This window comes from Hyalella azteca, unplaced genomic scaffold, assembly GCF_000764305.2.
Source record: "Hyalella azteca isolate HAZT.00-mixed unplaced genomic scaffold, Hazt_2.0.2 contig2705, whole genome shotgun sequence".
Taxonomy (NCBI): Eukaryota; Metazoa; Arthropoda; class Malacostraca; order Amphipoda; family Hyalellidae; genus Hyalella; species Hyalella azteca.
This window is the reverse complement of record NW_025932970.1, coordinates 61079-81394: the sequence shown is the minus strand read 5'-3', so window position 1 is coordinate 81394 and position 20316 is coordinate 61079. Positions and strand designations below refer to the sequence as shown.

At 39.2% G+C, this 20316-nt stretch overlaps 1 protein-coding gene across 1 annotated transcript; it reads right to left on the bottom strand.

Annotated features, from left to right (window-relative positions):
* Positions 1–9741: 9741 nt before the first annotated feature.
* Positions 9742–20312, bottom strand: LOC108679778 (glutaminyl-peptide cyclotransferase). Its single transcript, XM_018168503.2, has 6 exons — positions 20176–20312; positions 15049–15192; positions 12929–13201; positions 12215–12379; positions 11695–11905; positions 9742–11332 (listed from the first exon to the last, which is right to left on the bottom strand). The coding sequence occupies exons 1-6, from the start codon at positions 20281–20283 to the stop codon at positions 11181–11183; spliced, it is 1053 nt and encodes a 350-aa protein (XP_018023992.1). The 5' UTR covers positions 20284–20312; the 3' UTR covers positions 9742–11180.
* Positions 20313–20316: the final 4 nt, after the last annotated feature.

Below are 20316 nucleotides of genomic sequence, written 5' to 3'. Positions count from 1 at the left end.
TTGCACTTCAAAGTGCCATTGCAATTCATTATGGAATCACAAAGGCACTTTGTATTCAACTCTCAATACTTTATGAGGAACCCTGAAGCGACAGCGAGTCAGGAAGACTCAGTCGAGTGCATTGCTTTCTAGACGAGCGCTGGACGCACATGAGTGAGCAGTCCGGACTCACTCGTTCTTTTTTTGAGTGTCTAGTGTAACAAGTTATTCAAGAGCATACTTTGTATTGACATTTGACGTAGTTCTTTTTATATAAAACTTCCATATAGTCGATACGTCTCTCAGTCGAGAAAAAAAACATGTCCACTTGTTCTAATGGTATTTCTATCTGAAAATGTAATACATCAAGCGTTATAACGTTACTAGTGGATATTCGTTAAATAAACTACACATAAAATCAGCTGACAGACTACAGTGTAAATTAAATTGACTTAATTTTGTAATTAAATTAAGTGCACAAGGATCGAAATGTTCGTTGAAATGTTCCTGATTTTGACGATGGTCGAAATTTAGATAATTCTCGTGGAGTGCGTTTGAGAGCGAAGTGTGCCGGTGTTCGGCTGTTAGATTTTTCATTCGAAATTATTTTTAAACGATATTAACATTCCGAATTAGTGAGTACTTGTTTTTGTGTATGTATGTGTATGTTGATCAGCACAACACATACAAAACTTTCGTTTGTGTGAGTCAAGATAATTTCTGAAAAAATCTTAACAAGCCTGTAGTCTAGAAAAAAAACTGAACTAGGAGACCGTACGTTAATTGCAGGACTGGACAAGGTTAGTTCGTACTATTTGTTCATTAAGTTAATAAACACAAAGTGCATCTAATTAACAATGCAGCAAAAATTTAAGTCATACAATAAAAAATGTACATCAATTTCCACAAAACCTTAGCAAGTTCATGAGAGAATTGTTCAGATTAACAGATTAACGCCAACATCTGATAGAATAATCACGCCTCTTAATAGTAAACACCCAGTTAATTACACCAGCTTAAATCGGGACTTACCATCAGCGTTAATCATACCAGCTTAGATATAGTAATTCTTTTATCATAACAGCCAGACGACCTGCAGCATGTATACTGCAGTCACGTTCCGGTCTCATGACGCATGGATGATCGAGTGGCGTGACGCATGGACGAGTGGCGCGACGCATGGATGAGTGGCGTGACGCATGGATGAGTGACGTGACGCATGGATGAGTGGCGCGACGCATGTACGAGTGACGTGACGCATGGATGAGTGGCGTGACGCATGGATGAGTGGCGTGACGCATGGATGAGTGGCGTGACGCATGGATGAGTGGCGCGACGCATGGATGAGTGGCGTAACGCATGGATGAGTGACGTGGCGCATGGACGAGTGGCGTGACGCATGGACGAGTGGCGTGACGCATGGACGAGTGACGTGACGCATGGACGAGTGACGTGACGCATGGATGAGTGGCGTGACGCATGGATGAGTGACGTGACGCATGGATGAGTGACGTGACGCATGGATGAGTGACGTGGCGCATGGACGAGTGGCGTGACGCATGGACGAGTGGCGTGACGCATGGACGAGTGGCGTGACGCATGGACGAGTGGCGTGACGCATGGACGAGTGGCGTGACGCATGGATGACGCATGGACGAGTGGCGCGACGCATGGACGAGTGGCGCGACGCATGGACGAGTGGCGTGACGCATGGACGTGTGGCGTGACGCATGCATAAGTAGCGTGAGTGGTGTCACATGCGACGCTGACTCACATAGCATGACGCCAGACTGTGACCAGCAGCAGAGAAGCAACGGGGAGAAATTGTTTGTACATGGTTATGGATGAATCACTTAGGCAGTGAAACAATTTTTTCGAATGATGACAATCCAAAGAAAATATATTCGGGCAATGAGCTAACTAAAAATATAGAATCAAAGTTACTTTCAAGGTAAAGCATGATATGATTATAATTAACCAGATTTGCTCTTCATTAACTACAAAACTCTTTAAACGTTATATTGGATTAGGTATATTAGACTAAGTCCGAATACCATAGCCTCAATTTGTATTCCGTTTGTACCAGTACTGATAGATATAGTTAAACTGCGCGAAATGAATTCTAGCAGTGATTAATTCATTAGAATTATGGATTAATAAACTATTCATTAGAATTATAGATTAATAAATTAAGACATCCATTATGACCACCATTCTTCCAATAACGCAAACCAAGAACTACAGAACAGACCATAACCAGAATGCAGGCGGTTAGAAAGGTGCAATCTAAAGCGACAGTGTAATAAAACACTAGACAAAATGGCTCGCTTTGTTGCTTAGCACACTCAGAAAAATAAGAGGTGTCTTGTCCAAATAGTCAAGCACTTTTACCCCTGTGTGGGTAATACTGATCAAGTTTTGCTTGAGTAAACACGTATCAGTGCTACGTCAGCTTCCTGAATGTGTTTTTAGTGAGAAAGTGTGTCATTATTGGACAATGTGACCCATTCCTTTGAGTGCATTTTCTAGATAAAAGAACAGGGTTTTCAAGACCGGACGCAGACAGCGTCTGCAGGCTCTGCTGTGCAGTGAAGCTAAATAAAAAACACAAGACAGATAAACACCATTGATAAAAGACCGATCATTAGTCCCCACTGCTATAGGCTGTAACTTAGTGCATCGTTTTAAGTTATAAATATTCATACAAGCAAGACCTGGTTTCAGAACCAACATGATTTTTTCTCACTTTAATATTATTAGAGTTATTTGGTAATTGAATAGCTAGTTATTAAAGCAATTCCAATCTTCAATAGTTACTATTGGAGATATTCTAGCCTATATAGTAAGAGTTAGTTAATTATATAGAGTTGGAAAAACATTAAGAACCACTTCGTTGTTTTCATACTCAAATCCCGATAAACTTTCATTTAAATTTACTAGGAACAAAGTAGGCTATTCAGCCCTAAAGATAACACGTGACTATGGTAAGAACAAGTACAAGACTTTAATCTCTACTGATAAGACTCATTCGAGATCAAGCGGCTGGCTTATCATTCACACAAGGACATATAATTATGAATTATAGACAAGAATAATTTCAATGCGCTTCTGTTCCGGATGCAATCCGTATCTCCGGACGTCATGCACTAGAATGAAGCCAACCCTTTTTATACCGCACTAATAATGCAATATTTTATATAGCACTATTAAATTGATCAAGATTGCACTTTACGCACAGGACAGCCCTTCTAGCTTGAAACTTCACTTTTGTTTTAAATGAAGCTCTTAAAATTAGATCTATACAAAAGTTTACAGATTTGTTCGCAATTTTACGTCTGCAAAATGAATTAAAAATAATTTTTAATTCATTCACACCGCCCGCACAAATACATCAAATCATCAATTAAATTTAAATCCCCATGCAGCTACTAATTGAGTGAACGATACATGACTAATTCTATTCGATGTTTAGTCAAGATTCTGACCGAGCATATCATCAACGTACGTGATATTTGCGGTGAAAATATTTGAACTCAAACATCATAGTTGAATTTCACAATTTCGACGTGCAATGCCTGTGACACAATACAGTGATGACGTGAGGCTTTAATCTAGGATGTGAGTCAGCGCGAGATCATCATTTATTTTATCTTCGTCAGCTAATTCTTTAGGCTTAAGAAAACAAATGAATGGACTTGGATATCGAGTTTTATATACAAACGTCGACAAACGAACATAGCAGACATAGCAGTTTAGTCAAAGGAAGAGATTCCATTTTTTGTGAAAATAAAATAGTAATTGGAAACATCCGTATACTCTTTAAACCATCAGTTTTATTGAAATGAGCAGTGCGTGAAGTTTCAAACTCATAACTGATAAATTTAGGAATTATATATCTGTATAAATATTTTAAATCATTAATATCCAGTATGTGAAGGAAAGAATAAATAACAGTATGATGATGAAGCACAAATGCAGACATTAAAGGTGACGGAAAAGAGAAATCTGAAAACTTGCAGCAAAATAAGAAGCAAAATTAATCGGCTGTGAAAATATCCATAGAAATTAAAGAAAGTAGAAAAAGGCAATGTAAAATAGGAGTACGGAGCAACGGGAGATAAAGAGCGGAAGAACCGAACCAAAAACACGCAGCAAATGACAGCATAAAATTAGAAACCAAGCCATAAATGTAAAAAATAGAACGGCAAGTAAAACACTGAAACCAAATAAGCTCACAAAACGCAGGCAGCAACAAGATTAAGATAAAAGTAGAGGAAGACTAGAACTCGCAGTGTCGCGCTGGTAAGGACTTCTCCGACTGACAGGCAGGCAAGCTTCTATAAGCTCTGCTCGTCACGCCACACTATGGAATGAGCTCGACAAAAAGAACTAATTTTAAAGACTTGCAGCCTGAATAGAGTTAGGTCATCCTCCCAACTAACGCACGTTTGCGGTTCTTGTCTTTGTCATGCACGAATGAATGAAAGACTTATACGAGGTAACTTTGACATAAAATTTCTTTATTTAAAATAGCTTGTTGTGTATTAAATGACTAAGATTTTTTTGAAAATTGTAGCATGAGAACGTAGGGCTCTCAATGCTACAGAAGTTCAAAGAGAGCAAGCTGTTAAATTAGCTTCAATGAAATAAATACCTTGGTTTTGTGAGAGTTCTATGCATGTATGTAATTTAACGGTAAGTGTGACAAATCTTCGTTATATTATTCGGAGATAAACCTTTAGTTGGCGCCTTGGCGGTACTTTAAATTCAAGAGGCAAAAATTAGTATTCCAATAAAATTTTAGTAAGGTTTGGGGTAATTCACCGTCTCCTCTATCTGATATTTATTTCTCAGTCTTTCACACCCAGCAAATCGTTGAAACCCAAGCGAGCACTTTCCCCAAGATATTAGTGCATTATTCACAAGATATTTTTCTTACATAAAATATTCATAACGGCAATAATAATGTAGAAAGTGCCTTGCCTACGTATTGGTCATTCTATTCTCCCGAAATACGAATTACATTTTTAAAAATAAAAATGTATAAATTATTCTTTGAAAACGAAAAATACCAATTTTCAAAGTTTAATCAATGCAGAAAACGACCTGGATACTGACGAATTCGCTTTAAAAAGCATAATCTAGTGCATTCCCTTAAATAATAAATAGAGAGAATTTGAGGTCGGTACTAAAAAATGTGAAGCGGGGGTTTAAAAAACCGGTTCCTAGCCAACGCACATGCCGGCAACAGCAACTCCTTGGTACCTAGCATACCAAGTAAGCAGCTATCGTAGATTTTGTGCTTGGGCAGCACCTCGGGAACTCGATACAAATAAAATATTAGTCATACCTACGTTAGAAAACCAATAGGTGGAAATTTTAAATTGTGCGCAAACGCTCCATTCAGATACGGTGATACCGAATTAATTTCTCCGAATTGTCATGCGGGGAGAGGTTAGATCTATTCCACCCAGAATTACAGACTAAATTAATGAACAGTATAGTGCCGAAACAGGTTCTTCGTTATACCATCTCATGGATAGTCGTAACTTGTGTACCTTTTAGGAGCATCACGGTATTAGCATTAAATATTCATCACCACAACTAATCTATACACAAAAGTTAGGTAGCTGAGGCAGAGGTTTGTTCTTCATCAGTTCATGAAAGAAAACAACTTATTCAGGTAACTGGACTGGAGTCCGTATCATTCGCCGTACCACCCGTACGTTTACAGGCCTTACTATTACTGACCACATTCTAAGTTATTCATTGGTTAACCTGACTTAACCATTGACAATTCAAATATTTGACTACTACATCTTAGTTATTCAGTGAATGGAGTAATGTTAAATTGTTAATTAAGTCACGTGGATATTTCCGGCTTATTTTGGTAACCTAATCAAATCAGTAACTCGTTAGTCGTTATCTTTCATCAGCGAATTTCGTGAACAATCTTTGATGATGACATACGCCGGTCAGTAAATGTAAACCAAGTTCCAAGTTAATAACATAGAAATTCCTTACGAATTACGATGAGCTAAAAATAGCCATTGAAACAAATCGCTAAGAAAAATCATTTTAGTAATGTGTAGAAACAAATAATTTAGAGGTATTATTGCAGATTAACTACATCCAAAAAAAAGGGTGTTTTTTTTTTAATTATATGTTTTTTGGGGTGTAGATTACGAATCTGAAATCCATTTTTGGCGGTCGGCATCGGAAAACCGATTTTTTGCAATAATACCGATCACACGTAGCGCACGACATCTTGAATGAAACTTACCCGTTGCACTGCAACGGGTAAAGAAGACGAAAATGTTACCCGTTGCACTGCAACGGGTAACATTTTCGTCTTCTTTGTCCATAAATCTGGAGATACATTGCCACATCGAGAGATCACAACCTAACGCCAACTCGCAGGTTGGGTTGGTTCGCCCAGGTTCCTTTTAGATCAAAATGCTATCTAAAAAAAGGAACTTGGCTGACTTAACCCAACCTAAGAGCTTTTTGTAAAATTTCGATGAACAATCCGACCCTTTATATAAAGGTGAGTGGGTAACGTAAGTTACGTAACCCCCATGTTAGTAAATAAAGGTGAGTGGGTAACGTAAGTTACGTAACCCCCATGTTAGTAAGTCGCGAAAAAAATCGGTTTTCCGATGCCGACCGCCAAAAATGGATTTCAGATTCGTAATCTACACCCCAAAAAACATATAATTAAAAAAAACACCCTTTTTTTGGATGTAGTTAATCTGCAATAATACCAAGATTGAAAACCGGTATAAATCAAAGATAGGTTTACAGTATTTAGGACTGCATTCTCACTAAGCCTACCTAGGTAAACGCCTCCTAGGACAGTAGGACCTAGGCTACGTCCAACCTAGCTTAGGCTATATTGCCGCTAAGATTTCCACTGTAAAACTGGCAAGAGCCTTCAGCTTGTTTTCAGATCAAGTTAGGTATAAGCAACGAGTTCACCAAAATAAAACGTAGTGTAATATGCCAACGAAAACAAACGCGACTATTCATGAGCTCATTGAGCTGCATAGAGAAAGTCAAAGCAGTTTGACTTTGACCTGCGTAGCGTAAAGCTAAGAAGTCAAGATGAAAATATTCAGCCCACACATTAGAATTGCGAAACATTCACTTCTATCACACAGTTTAAAAAAAAGTAAAAGAAGAGTTCACTGAGGGTAAAACATTGGTATTTATGCAATGTTCATGACGCCGAAGTGGGTCGTGTAGGTTCAAAATTTTCTCGTGGGCCGATCACACCCGGCATGTTTGAGTAAAGAGACGCACACACACTCACTCGCCCGGTGCCGAGGCTTGACTAAGACTATTGAAACTCATTTGGCGGCAGTTGGCCATCGTGGGATCGTACGATGCGTGCATCCGCCCTTTCTGCCTGCGCGACAGCGCAAGTCCTAGAAAAAACCGCATGAATTTATGTGAAAGAACTGAACTGTGCCAGTCAATTATATAAAAATAACTTCCCAACTTTCCCTTGACAAGCAAATTGTTATTCTATTCTCTTATATAATAAATCTAAACATCAACTGAGTCTAGTCTATGGATGCTGTGTCTGTGGTAAGCATTCTAGAATGTTTCATTCATCCGGCTATTCCTTTAGTAGGCCTAAGTTCCGGCAGGTTTTGTCATCTCAATTCAATGTGCCGTGGATTGCGTTGACAGAGTGCTTAGCTGGTAATTCATGACGCAAGATATGCTTAAACAGCTTTTAGAAAGCGATTTTTGATAATGACTTATGTTTGAGCATCAGTTTGGATCAAACAAAAGGTCTATATTTACTACTACAACTGCTACTACTACTACTATCACGGGTCGATAAATACCTATGCACAATGAACTCCTAATCAATAATTCAAAATAAACAGTTGTTTCTGGCCTGGAATTCTAAGAAGAATCGATAATTTCATGGCAACACTAAAGTTTTAATATATATATTTGTGTTGCCATCGGTTGTATGACGTTCCCGTATGGACTCTAAATTGCAATCAATCAAATGCATATCTTACTGGATAATTGGAACTCATGATCATCCAGATCTTTGCTTCAAAAATGTTTCTAACTGGACACCTACAAATTTTGTATTTTTACCACCGATTTTTAAATAGGATTGCGCCTCACATGCAGCTGTGAGGTTGACCGACTATATATATTTATAATTAATGAATTGTTCAATTTATAACTGATGATTTTTTGCACATTCAAATGATGCGCAACCGAAAAATGTTAGTATTATAGTATTCATTCATTATAGGAATATATAGTATATATATAGTATAGTATAGTATAGTATAGTATAGTATGAATATATAGTATTCATTCATAGTATAGTATTCATTATAGGAAGACAAAATTTGTTCCGTTGTTCAATTCGATTAAATACCCGAGTATCGACAAATTTTTTTGTTGAGTAAAACGACATTTTTCGTTGGCGTTGGTCGATAGGGTAGCAGGTTTTCAAAATGCATTTGATGTACTGACGAAATTTTGCAATTTGACCACATTCATTAATAAAATCTAAAGATTTGAAGTACATGACTTTGATCGACCTAAATGCATGAGATAGGTAAACTTTATACCGCTCATGAATAAAACTAAAAAAAAATTTTTCCGACAATAATTTTAAAGTCCTGAGAAATCCGGAGGTTTGGACATTGACTTCCATTGTTAACATAATAATTTTACGGTCCTCCATAATATTCGCTCAAATAACCCCTGAATAATGTACTACTAACTTCAAGCAATCAAGTTGTTAGCACTTTACCATCTCTGCGTTAGACTTATTTAAGACTGCGACCGTTTAGAACTTTCAGTTGGAGTGAACATTATAACTACATATGATAATTTTCCCCCAATCTAAATAATTGATCATTATTTCCTAAATTATGAGGAAAAAAAATAACCAAAAAACGTATTCCCCCCAAAACATGTTGCTCGTCTGTTTAGTTGATCGGTAAAGCTGGCCATTACTGGGCGGTATATGATCAGGATTGGGTAGACTCAGGACTTCACTTGTTACGCTTGTATTCATGATATAAAGTGAAATGGTCAAGTGAAGCATAATATCAAATATATAAGAATGATATATCATATGTGTGACACGGATATTGTAATACGTACTTAAATATCACATGCAAAGGAATTTGTTTACAGTGCCGCAATGACCGCTGATTATCGGCATTTGTTAAGTCAAATTACGACTATAATAATATAGATTTTCAATGAACGTGAAAGTATAAGTTACACCGTATGCTTGACTTGTTATAAAATAATTTACTATTATTAAATCCGATATTGATTAGATCTTACTAATTTGGAACAATTATTTCTAGTTAATTTTCATTGCAGATTTTAAATAATAAATTTCTCACACGGAACGACTGAGAAAAAAAAAGTCACGGCACACCAACTCACAGTGAAAAGGGGCTCCCTTCAGCCTGAATTATTTAGTTATAGTGAATGAAATAGCCCTGATAACACGTACGAGTTGCATGTTAAATGTAAATAATGGAATGATACGAAACATAGAATCCATTACTGCCTTAAATTATGTGTTGAGCTGAAGGCCATGAGTTGAGTGTTCAAAGCGTCAACTAAGGAAAAATAACTAATCTTGTTAATGAAATAAGAATAGATAAAAATATTACGGTCGTCTGGAATCCGATTCCGTATGAAACCAGTTTCAAGATTTTTCTTTTCGATAAATAAATGATTTCTTATTGAAAATAAATCAAACAAATGTTCAACAAAAAAGAATACAATTTTTGAATAATTATATGAATCACATGAATATAAGAAGTTGATATAGATTCGAATGTTGCGCGTAAGAATATGTATACTAACACAGTTATTCATGAATTATACTACGAAAACGTATTTTTTGTGTACGAATGCAAACGAATCTTCGACTGGAGAAACAACAGCCGTGCAGTGCAAACTGAGAATGATTATCAAGAAAATATTTACCTCAAATACAAGTGCAATGATCCATGTTTTTAATATCGTGATGATTATTGAACGGCAATTAAACTTTAAATTTATAATAAAGTGTACAAAAAAAAACGAATCAAGAGACAAGTTGGCGATCTCTCATAGAATACAAATTTCCCGGTGAAACTTTTCCACCAAGTAAAACTTATAATTACAATTGAAGTACGCAATGACACACTAAACGCACACACGAGTTAAGCAGATATTAAAGTCTCTATAGACTTGACAATGACAAGTCGCCACCACCAGCAATATTTCGGAACCCCGCCTCTACAATGTCTGTCATTTTAGCTCGTTTAAAAAGTCAATGTAGTCAACTACAAAGTTTCAAATTCAGTTAAAAAGAATTGAAATAATGAAATCCATGTGTATTAAATGTATTATGTCGTTTTAAAATACTCGATTAGGCCTAGACTTTCCGAACACATTTTTAGTCAAGGAGTTCACAGCAGTGAATACAGTTAATAGTTCTATCAATTTTGTCGATTTAAAATCACAAGAAAGTAACCTGAGATACTGGATTTTATACTCGCAGGATATGAGCTGATAATATAAACCTTCCGAACTTAAAAAATTCTACAACTCTTGTAATTGTAACGGCTGCAGCAAGCATGGACATGTGGAACTTCAGACATGGGTGCAAGCAGCAGAGCCTCGCGCCCAAATCTATGACAATAAATTAGTCCACTCCTCACATGTTCCAGCAGCATCGTTGAGAACCATCACATAAGTGTTCTACATTGATTTACAGGCAAAATTTCAAATTGGTGACTTTATAATGAATGAACATTAACGTTATGACTTTATAATGAATGAACATTAACGTTATTACAGAGTTTATTTTAGCTTGTTATAGGAAATTTGGGTGTTTACCAGCTAGGCTATTAAATACACCTACGTCAGAAACACGACCATAATTCAGCGAGAAATTTCGTAGCACCGAAATGAATAACGCACTAAAACCAAACAAAAGCCGTGACTCAGCACTGCAAAATTTCTCTAAATTGCTCTAAAAAATTCTCCAGTCACTTGACTGAACGCAGCATAGATAAAAATGCTCTAAAAATTTCTCCATTCACAGGCATGAACAATGAATCTACTTTATCCAGAAAATATTAAAGATCATCCCTCATGAGAAGATATGCGGGGTCATTAGAGGAGGCGGAGTTCCGAGCGTCTCCCTATAGGACGAGGTGAAGGTAGTCAACCACGAGGGCGCGGAAGAGAGAGTTCTGCAGGGCTATGGTAGGGGCGTCTAAGCTGGCCGCGTTGTCGCCGTCCTTGTGCCAGGCCGCCGGGAACGGGTACGGGATCAAGTGCAGGATGGGGACTCCTGGGTACAGAGATAGTAAGTGAACAATTCTGGAGAGCGATCTCTAACTTAAGGTACAGTTTAATACTTTAATACAACAGTTTGAGATAATGGTTTAGTTTTTTGGTTGATCTAAACACGCACCACGCTCCAGGAAGGGGATATGGTCGCCCTCATCACTCACCACGCTCCAGGAAGGGGATATGGTCGCCCTCATCACTCACCACGCTCCAGGAAGGGATATGGTCGCCCTCATCACTCACCACGCTCCAGGAAGGGGATATGGTCGCCCTCATCACTCACCACGCTCCAGGAAGGGGATATGGTCGCCCTCATCACTCACCACGCTCCAGGAAGGGGATATGGTCGCCCTCATCACTCACCACGCTCTAGGAAGGGGATATGGTCGTCCTCAATGCCAGGGTTGAACCAGTCCTCCTGCAGGAACATGTCCCGCAAGCCCTGGTAGAGCCCCAGCGCCTTAAGTCGTCTCTCAAAGGACACGAGTCTAGCGTACCAGGGCTCTGAGGCGCTGAAGTAGTTGTAGAACTTCGGGTTCTTCACCCCCAACAGGTCGAGGAGCACGAAAAGGTCCTGGAAGTAAGCCATGGTATAGTGAGAACGCAGTACCAGCACTGAAAAACAAATTCAAGTCTCAGAACATTTTGTAACCGATGAATTAAATCCTTGGCTGCACTGTACTGAGACAGTAAGATACATAAATGAGCTGATGGTTCAAGAATAAAAAAATATAGCTCAGTACTCACTGCAGTGAGTGATATAGAGCGCATCTTCTCGTCGACGAAAACGTGAAGTCACAGACGGACAGACAGACGGGCATGGCGACGCCAATAGTGCATTTTTCATAAATGAGAAAATGCGCTAAAAATGAAGAAGACTCACAATTCTGTGTAGCTGAGAGATGCCGGCAGCCCCGGTGTCGGTGTATGGCGTTTGCTGCAGCTGAGCGGCGAGCTGCCGAGCTCCGTAAGTAGAGTCTGAGCGCGACCACCGCACGAACGCCTCCTCGCCGTCGAAGAACAGCAGCTGCAGGGTTACTTCGTTGCCCTGGGGTCGTCAGAGGTTGTACGTAAGCCTTCTTATGTCAACTTAACACGTCAACAGAGGTGGGCAGTAGCGCACTACCTGTAGCGACCGCTACATTTTCAGTAGCGTAGCGCCCGCTACAATCTAGTGGGTGTAGCGGTAGCGGTACCGCCCGCTACATTTCAAAGTAGCACTGCCCAGCTCTGCACGTCAGTATCACTAAGTCTTCATAAGAACTTTACATGTCAGTTCCAGTAAATTTACCGATTAACAACGTTGCTTTGAATTGATTGGAGACGAACGGTTGGTCGCAGCAAATAGAACATGTATGGAAATATATTGGTTGTAGTGTAACTTCGTGGTCCAATGTTATCAGTAAGCAAATGAATGTGATCTGCAGTGTTAGAAGAATAAGCGATAGTTCATATTACTGTAATTAGTTTACTCTGATCTTATAATTGGAAGGGGTATACGTAATAAAATATTACGTATGCCCCTTACCCAACACGATTGTGTTGGGTAAAGCGACCCAGCACAATCGTGTTGCTGCAGTCCCAATATTCCATTAACCTGTTCACGGTGAGCCTGAAGCGCGTCACGCAGCACATATGCCAGGTTGAGGAGCTGTGCGCAGGGCACCGCTGAGTCCGTAGCCCCCACGAAGCGACCGGAGTTGGTCTTCAAGGAGTCGTAGTGACATGCGAGAACCAGGCGTCGAGGGGCTAGAGGGTCTAATGTCGCGATGATGTTAGTGAAGGTGACGTCGTTAGCGATGGGAGTTCTGTCCTGGAACTGAGCCTCGTCCACAGTCCACTGCAGGCCACGTAGAGTGTCTACGATGTGCTGCAAAGAAATTGAGACAATCAGAAACTGTACGCTTTGTTGGGAGTGGGGAAACCTTATTTATAAAATCGGTTCCCCGTGATTCAACCATATTACAATAAGTGCCAGTTATTGCGCTCAACTGTTAATCACGCGTCGGTTTTTTTTCTTTGCCAATTCCAAGTCCAATTCTAAGCTACTTTTTTTGCCAATTATATGTAATCGAGAGCTGAGGAAAACCCATCCTTCATACAGATATGCCATTCACCCAACAATAACGGAATAATAAAGTACAACTATACAAAATGAATATTAGATACTGGAGAAACAAATTGAAAAGATAAAATCTTTAATAACCTAAAAGGAGATACGTATTATTCGTGTCATCTGTCAGATCGGGTTCCAAATGCGGGGTCCCTTGTGAATCAAGCCACGAAAAATAGGTACAAGAATCGGCAACAGGCCATGGGCCTATTTCCTCAGTGCCGACACTTCTATTCTATTCTTCAGTTTTCTCCCGTAACAAGGTCCCCGTTCTGACCCCAGCACTCGGTGGCTGTAAGCGTTGCAAAGATCGCGAGCTTCTAGTACAAAGGTCCCTTGAGTTCAGACAGCGAAATGGACGAGTGAACAGACGGGCGTTGAACTGAGAGTTCAACGCATAGTCTCTACGCAGGACTGAGGTGCGTCAGAACTTGTTCCCAATGACCTTCTGACAGCGCTGGTGTTGGTAATGGAGTAACAATGAACTATTGCAATAGACCACCGATAAACGAAATCATTCATATAAGTGCTTCTTTGAAATAGTGAAAATTTTTGCACAGACCAACCTGTCCCAGTGGCGTAAACTGTAATTTAAAAAAATATAACTCAGTACTCACTGCAGTGAGTGACACAGAGTGCATTTTCTCGTCGACGAAAACGAAGTCACGGACGGACAAACGAACGGACAGACGGACATGGCGAGCAAAATAATGCATTTTTTTCCATATATGAGAAAACGCGCTAAAAAGATAACATAATATAATAAATTAGAGTTCAAGTTTAGATTACAATATAATATTTGGCTTGTCACCGATTCCTGTCTCCAGATCTCGCAGCATTTTGGTCGTTGCAATGAGGTATACTTTGTGCAGAATTACTAATAAAATCTCTGTCGCTGCCCTGAAACTACCCTTCTCAAATTATGATGACACTTGTTTTTGGTACTGCCGAGACGCCACGTGGATTAGGGAAATATGCATACAAAAAAACTCTCTGTCCAATAGGTAAATACTCATAGTCCAGCACGTTCACAATTTCTCAATGGATTACCCCAAAGTGGAGTACGATACCATCTTTGAAATTGGTCCACGTCGGTGCGACTAAAATCTACCGGTGTTGCAGACGGAATTATGAATAATTCATATATTTGACGTTAAAAATTGAATTTTCTTTTCGGAAGAATTAAGTAGCAAATAAACACTCTACCATTGTAGACAATGTTTTCTCTGATAATAATATAGAGAGACATGAAACACGTACAGCATACGACCTTACAAATGTTCGTGATTTTTGAATACATAAAATTAAACCACATAGGACATAGGTACCTTCGGTGATTACGGCGGATGCAAGGGTGAGGACAAAATAAATGCTTTAATTATCTAATTGGCTTGATGCATTGTCCGAAAAATTATAAACAAACAATCGGACCAGAAAAACGAGGAAAAAATCTAGTCGCCTCTTTTTAAAGTCAAAATCTGATGCCTGAACCATCATGGGCGAATTTCACGAGACCGCCGGCCACCTAAACGCCGGTCCGGCCATTTTTCCACAGTTTTTTCGAAATGTGATATAGAAGGTAAAAATGAGCTCAGTCAGCTCACCTTCCTGACGACGGCGTGCGAGGGGGTGTCAGGCACCCTGGGCACGAGGATAGGCTGCAGCACCTGCTGGAAGTGTTGCTCGTCTCCCATAGCGACCAGCTTCTGCAGCTCCTCGTCTGTCAAGCCTGAGCCAGCGTGCTTCTTCTGCTCGAGCATTAGAAGAAACACGGTAGAAAAATATAACTCAGTACTCACTGCAGTGAGTGACAGAGAGCGCATTTTCTCGTCGACGAAAACGTGAAGTCACAGACAGACGGACGGCCAGACGGACAGACAGACGGACATGACGAGCACAATAGGGCTTTTTTTCCATACATGAGAAAATGCGCTAAAAACAACATTGCACTGGAATTTCATCGAAATTTACATATTTGAACATTTATGAGATAACTGAAGAAGTGATAAGCAGATTTTGCCCGATGATCAATATAGGGAGAGGCAACGAGAGCTCGTTAAATTCGATCGACTGCAGCTATATATATAGGCACCACTAGACGAGCCAGTTTTTGTCGACGCTACAAATCTGACTACACTCGTTGCAGGAGTGGCAGGTATACAAACATCATAATCACTCTCATAGGGTTTGGCATTCGATATTAAACTAAATGATACTTGGAACTAAAATGATTTTTAAATTTAGTTTGAATACTAACAATTTAAACTGTATGAATACTATTCGTGTTTGGTGCAACATCCTGATCAATATGGGCAAGTCATCATCCGTAAAGCATTTATCTTACTAGTGCGTGGCATTGTTGAATTGGTCGTAGCAAGGCTAAGCAAAGTAGCACAAAAGCCTACATATGTAAATGAATGAAAACTTCCTCTAGCTGAAAAACTGATGCATCAATGGCATTGAACTTCTAGAGTGTCCAGTCTATTCAACATTCAGGACATGGACGTTATTTTGAAACGGAACCGAACGCTGCGAGTTGCAGTCAGCGCGTTTCTCCTACAATAGATTGAATAGATGAAACTGAGCAGGCATTTACGAAATATGCGAAGTACATTTTTCACGTGCAGTGTGCCAAAATATTCTTCTATCACTGACTCAATGCGTACCTATTCAGACGGACCGAAACTAGAATAACTTATGTCAGTCTGAACTTGGATGAAATCGAAAAAATCGTTTCTACAAAGGAAAAATGGACAAAAAACGCACGGGAGCCGAAATTCAATGAAGATAGGGATGGTTTATTCTGATAATCTCACCGCTCCTAATGAGATTTCAAATCTAAACATCATTTTAACTACAGAATCTTTTCGTGTTAAAAGGCTGCAGGACACCGTATTACTGACGTATCGAAAGCCAGTTCCTTCAGTCGTCACTTGCAACCAAGCATTGCTCAATATAGCACTATAATGGGCACCTACATATGCATACAGTATACTGCTAATGAGTTGATTCTTATAAAGAGTCAGAATGTGATTTTAGTAAGTAATAGATAACCTATTTGCTTATTTCACTTTCGTAGTAAGAGTACCATGGTGATGCTCATATATGATTGATTAAACTCCACCACACCAAGCAAAGTATATAGTAGGCAAACGCTCGGTTTAGACCTACGCGCAGGTGTTACCACCACACAACTCGGCACATGTGCAGCTAAGCGACACTAAATTAATGACACTAAAGAAGTGTCATAGAAGTGTAAGTTATTTCTTGACGGGCAGGTGTAACACCTTCAGTTAAATAAATTCCAAACCCGAGCAAATTCCTATAGCGTCAGACTGTGGGAAGCTGTGCCGCGAAACATTGCGATCGCGACTACAGTTCACAAGATGCGACTCGCAGTGGAATTTTATAATTATTACTATTATTACTATTATTAATATCCAAAGGTATTGCACCTATCGAAATACTAAAGGGTATTTCGATAGTCCATGCTTTAGTAGATTTTATTAGTCAGTATAATTTTAGCACGATGGCATGAAATTCTCAGGCAACATTACCATCAGTGAACGAAGGTTCATTCGTACACAAGCATGAGATGAAACCTCTTACGTGTAGCCGACATAGCTCTCTTATCTCGCCAGCACATGCTTGTTCCACACAAATATAGACGAGTAACGTTTATTGCGTGTTTTCGTCTCGCCCAGGATATACAATATCGTGATTATTTCGGTACAGGAAATTGCACACCATATGCGTGGCAGCTTATACCATTGAAATGGAAAATTGGATGTTATTAGGGCTTAAGCACATATGAGCGGGAAAAATTGTTCCGTTTAGAGTAAAATTTAGTTGTTAGAGCATAATTAACACACCAGAAGATATCAACTACTTCGAACAAATATACAACAACAACATGCAAAACATACTAACTACTACCGGTATGTAATATGGTAAAGTCAACTTGGACTCAAACACAAACCAATTTTAACCAATGAGACCAATTCCACAGTTCAGATTGCAATGTGATTGATATAAATAAGCTCATCACATTTCCGTACTGAAGAAACAATAACGGCATCAGCAATAACAATAAGCGATCTTCCAATGGTTTGCCGCCATACAACGAGGTCAAGCAATGTCGTCGGTATTGATAACGGCACAAACAGCCAACAGAAATTGATAACAGTCGCTGAGCAATAGAAAAGACGTCTATTGACATGAGCTAGAGTCACTATGACGCTGGCTCGGTGGTTCATATAACATGAGTGCGATCGAGCCAGGGGTTCGGTGATTTGGGCTGCAGGGGTTCGGTGATTTGGGCTCAGGGGTTCGGCGATTTGGGGTCGGGGGTTCGGCGAGGGTCTATAGCTGCACACCAAACTCGACGGGTGGTTCCGATGGTCGCTAGTGTTAGTTATTTCGCTAGTTTTAGTTATTTCGGTCGCTAGTGAAATTCTCAGGCAATAACATTATAATGACATAACATTAATTTACCATAACCATAATTATTGTAATTTACAACATAATTTACCTTCACACCAATCAGTGACATGGTCATTGATTAAATTCTTTATTTGCCGAACCTGAACACTGAAATTACAATTTTTTTATCTAGATGGCTGAATTATTCGCTGCTCTCAACCTTGTATTTTAAAAGATAGAAAGAAGTATAGTCTATGTCATCTATTCTATAACCGTTATCGAAACGATGAACAGGGGACGGAAATTACGAAGATTTTCCCCGACATTGCAGTGAGATCGAAGACGTACCTTAAATTTTAGGCATTGCCATAACCGCGGGACTGAAGCAAGCGATTGCATGCACGTGGATGAGTCAGGCGTTGCCGAGTTATGACCGAAAAAGTAACATTTTACCCCCCATTCCGCGATTTCCTGGGTTGTGAGTATAAAGTTGTAAGATACAAGTATCAATACGCGAAAGACGCGGGGTAAAACCCGGGGGTGGCCCCCCATTTTTTACTACAACAGCAACCAGGTTCAACAAAAACTCTACACAGAGCAACAATGCTACCTACGTTTCCGTGCCAATAAAAAGTAGCTATTCATTGAGTTTTCCTCAATATATGTTAGCGAGGAATCTTTTCCAATGATGCCGCCTTAAAAACAATGATGAAGATACGACTTGCTTGCGGAAATGACGTAAGACCGGCTACATACTCAAATAAAAAAGGGTATTTCTTGGTTTCTTGTCGCTCTAGTCTCAGGCCATTCTTTATTAGCTCCTTTTCATGCGGACTGACTTCATTTTTTAAAAGTGTTTTTTGCCCGTTTTGAGCACCAGTAAAATATATGTTTTACAATAATTTTACTGTTGAACTTTTAATACAATAAAGGTTCTAAGTCTTCACCGCACCCGGAAGACAGGGTCACAATGTAAACGAGTCCCCACACATTTTATCGCGATCGAGATACTAGCTCATTCAACTTCACACAGGAAATATTCAATTCAAACTAATCAAAACTTCGAAACAGCAAAAATTAGCTACGTTATATATATTACCTACGTTCTCAGTATTAGCTGCGTTGGACAATGAATATGATTAATATTTATTTGGTGGCATGAATTTTTCTATAGTTTGAACCGTTGAAGCAATTTTTACGGTTGCCAACTCTTGCACAGGCACAAGTCCAGACATACGTCCTTGAGGCTACGGCTACGCCATACCGACTTACGCACGCGCTTTGCATCGGCCACTGCAACAGAATGATCGAAAAAACTTGCCTCCGGTAGCATATTTGCGATATGTTTGCTTGATTCTATCGAACTATCTAAGAGTGTGTAAAATTTACTTCATACACAATGACGTATGTTACCTTAGGCGGTACTTTTAATGGTAATATACCGTACACGATATATTTTTTCATGACTGGCAGTAAGAATCAATTCTATGGTAGTGGAGATAACACTAAAAAATTTTCAACAGCTAGGAAGAAATTAGTTACACAGTTCTAAGCCCAGGCTAAGGGATGAATAATTGAATTGAAGAATCACCATTCCCCTCTCTAGTAGTAGTAGTCATTAAAAAAATTCAAAAATCAAACAAATGCGAAGCATAAACTTGCTTTTGCTGCTATACAAGAGGCCTGGATATTGATTCGCATATTCTTTTGAACGTCTGTACCCAAAGATTGAAATTCACTAACTTAAAGCTAGTAGTAGTTTGACTACTACTACGGTAGTTAAAGCTAGTAGCAGTTACCTCAAACGTGACCATGAGACACGAGTCCATGACTTCTCAATTGAGTAGGAAAAACCATCGTGTTTCACGTAATCTAATTTCAAACACGTTAACAGAAATTAGGTTCTTTTTTCTGTTAACCTACATAATATTAAATATAACGTATGAAGAATGTTCATTAAAGATTAATAGCAAGTTTCAATGCACATGACTTGACAATACGAAAGTAATTCAACTAGGTATCATAAAGTAATCAACAGATTAGAATTCCGTTATTCAAGCACCAATAAATAATTAGAATCATAAACGTTACTAGTGATGTGATCTTTGGCTCATCATTTACGTTATTCATCGGAATCATTTAGGCCAGGAAGAAATTTTACGGCAATTTTTATCAATATCATAACTTCTGACGCTGACCAAATTCTCACAGTCACAGGCTATTTCATGTATCTGTGCGCTTTCTACTATTCTATGATAGAAATTTATATGCCAAGGCATATTCTACACCTGTCTGAAGGTTTAACTCACCCGATGAGAAATCCACTGATTTACATTTTGAGTAAGTTCTGGGCTAAAAGCTCCAGAAAAAACGCAATACACAGAAACGATAAGAGCCACACACGTTAACCTTCCCATGACTGTAAGAGTACTGAAAGAACCACACAGCTG

Coding starts and splice junctions, on each gene's coding strand:
- LOC108679778 (XM_018168503.2), bottom strand. CDS start 20,283: ATGGGAAGGTTAACGTGTGTGGCTCTTATCGTTTCTGTGTATTGCGTT. Junction 13,202..15,048: donor CGCACGCCGTCGTCAGGAAG/GTGAGCTGACTG, acceptor ATTTCTTTGCAG/CACATCGTAGACACTCTACG. Junction 12,380..12,928: donor TTCAGGCTCACCGTGAACAG/GTTAATGGAATA, acceptor TGACGACCCCAG/GGCAACGAAGTAACCCTGCA.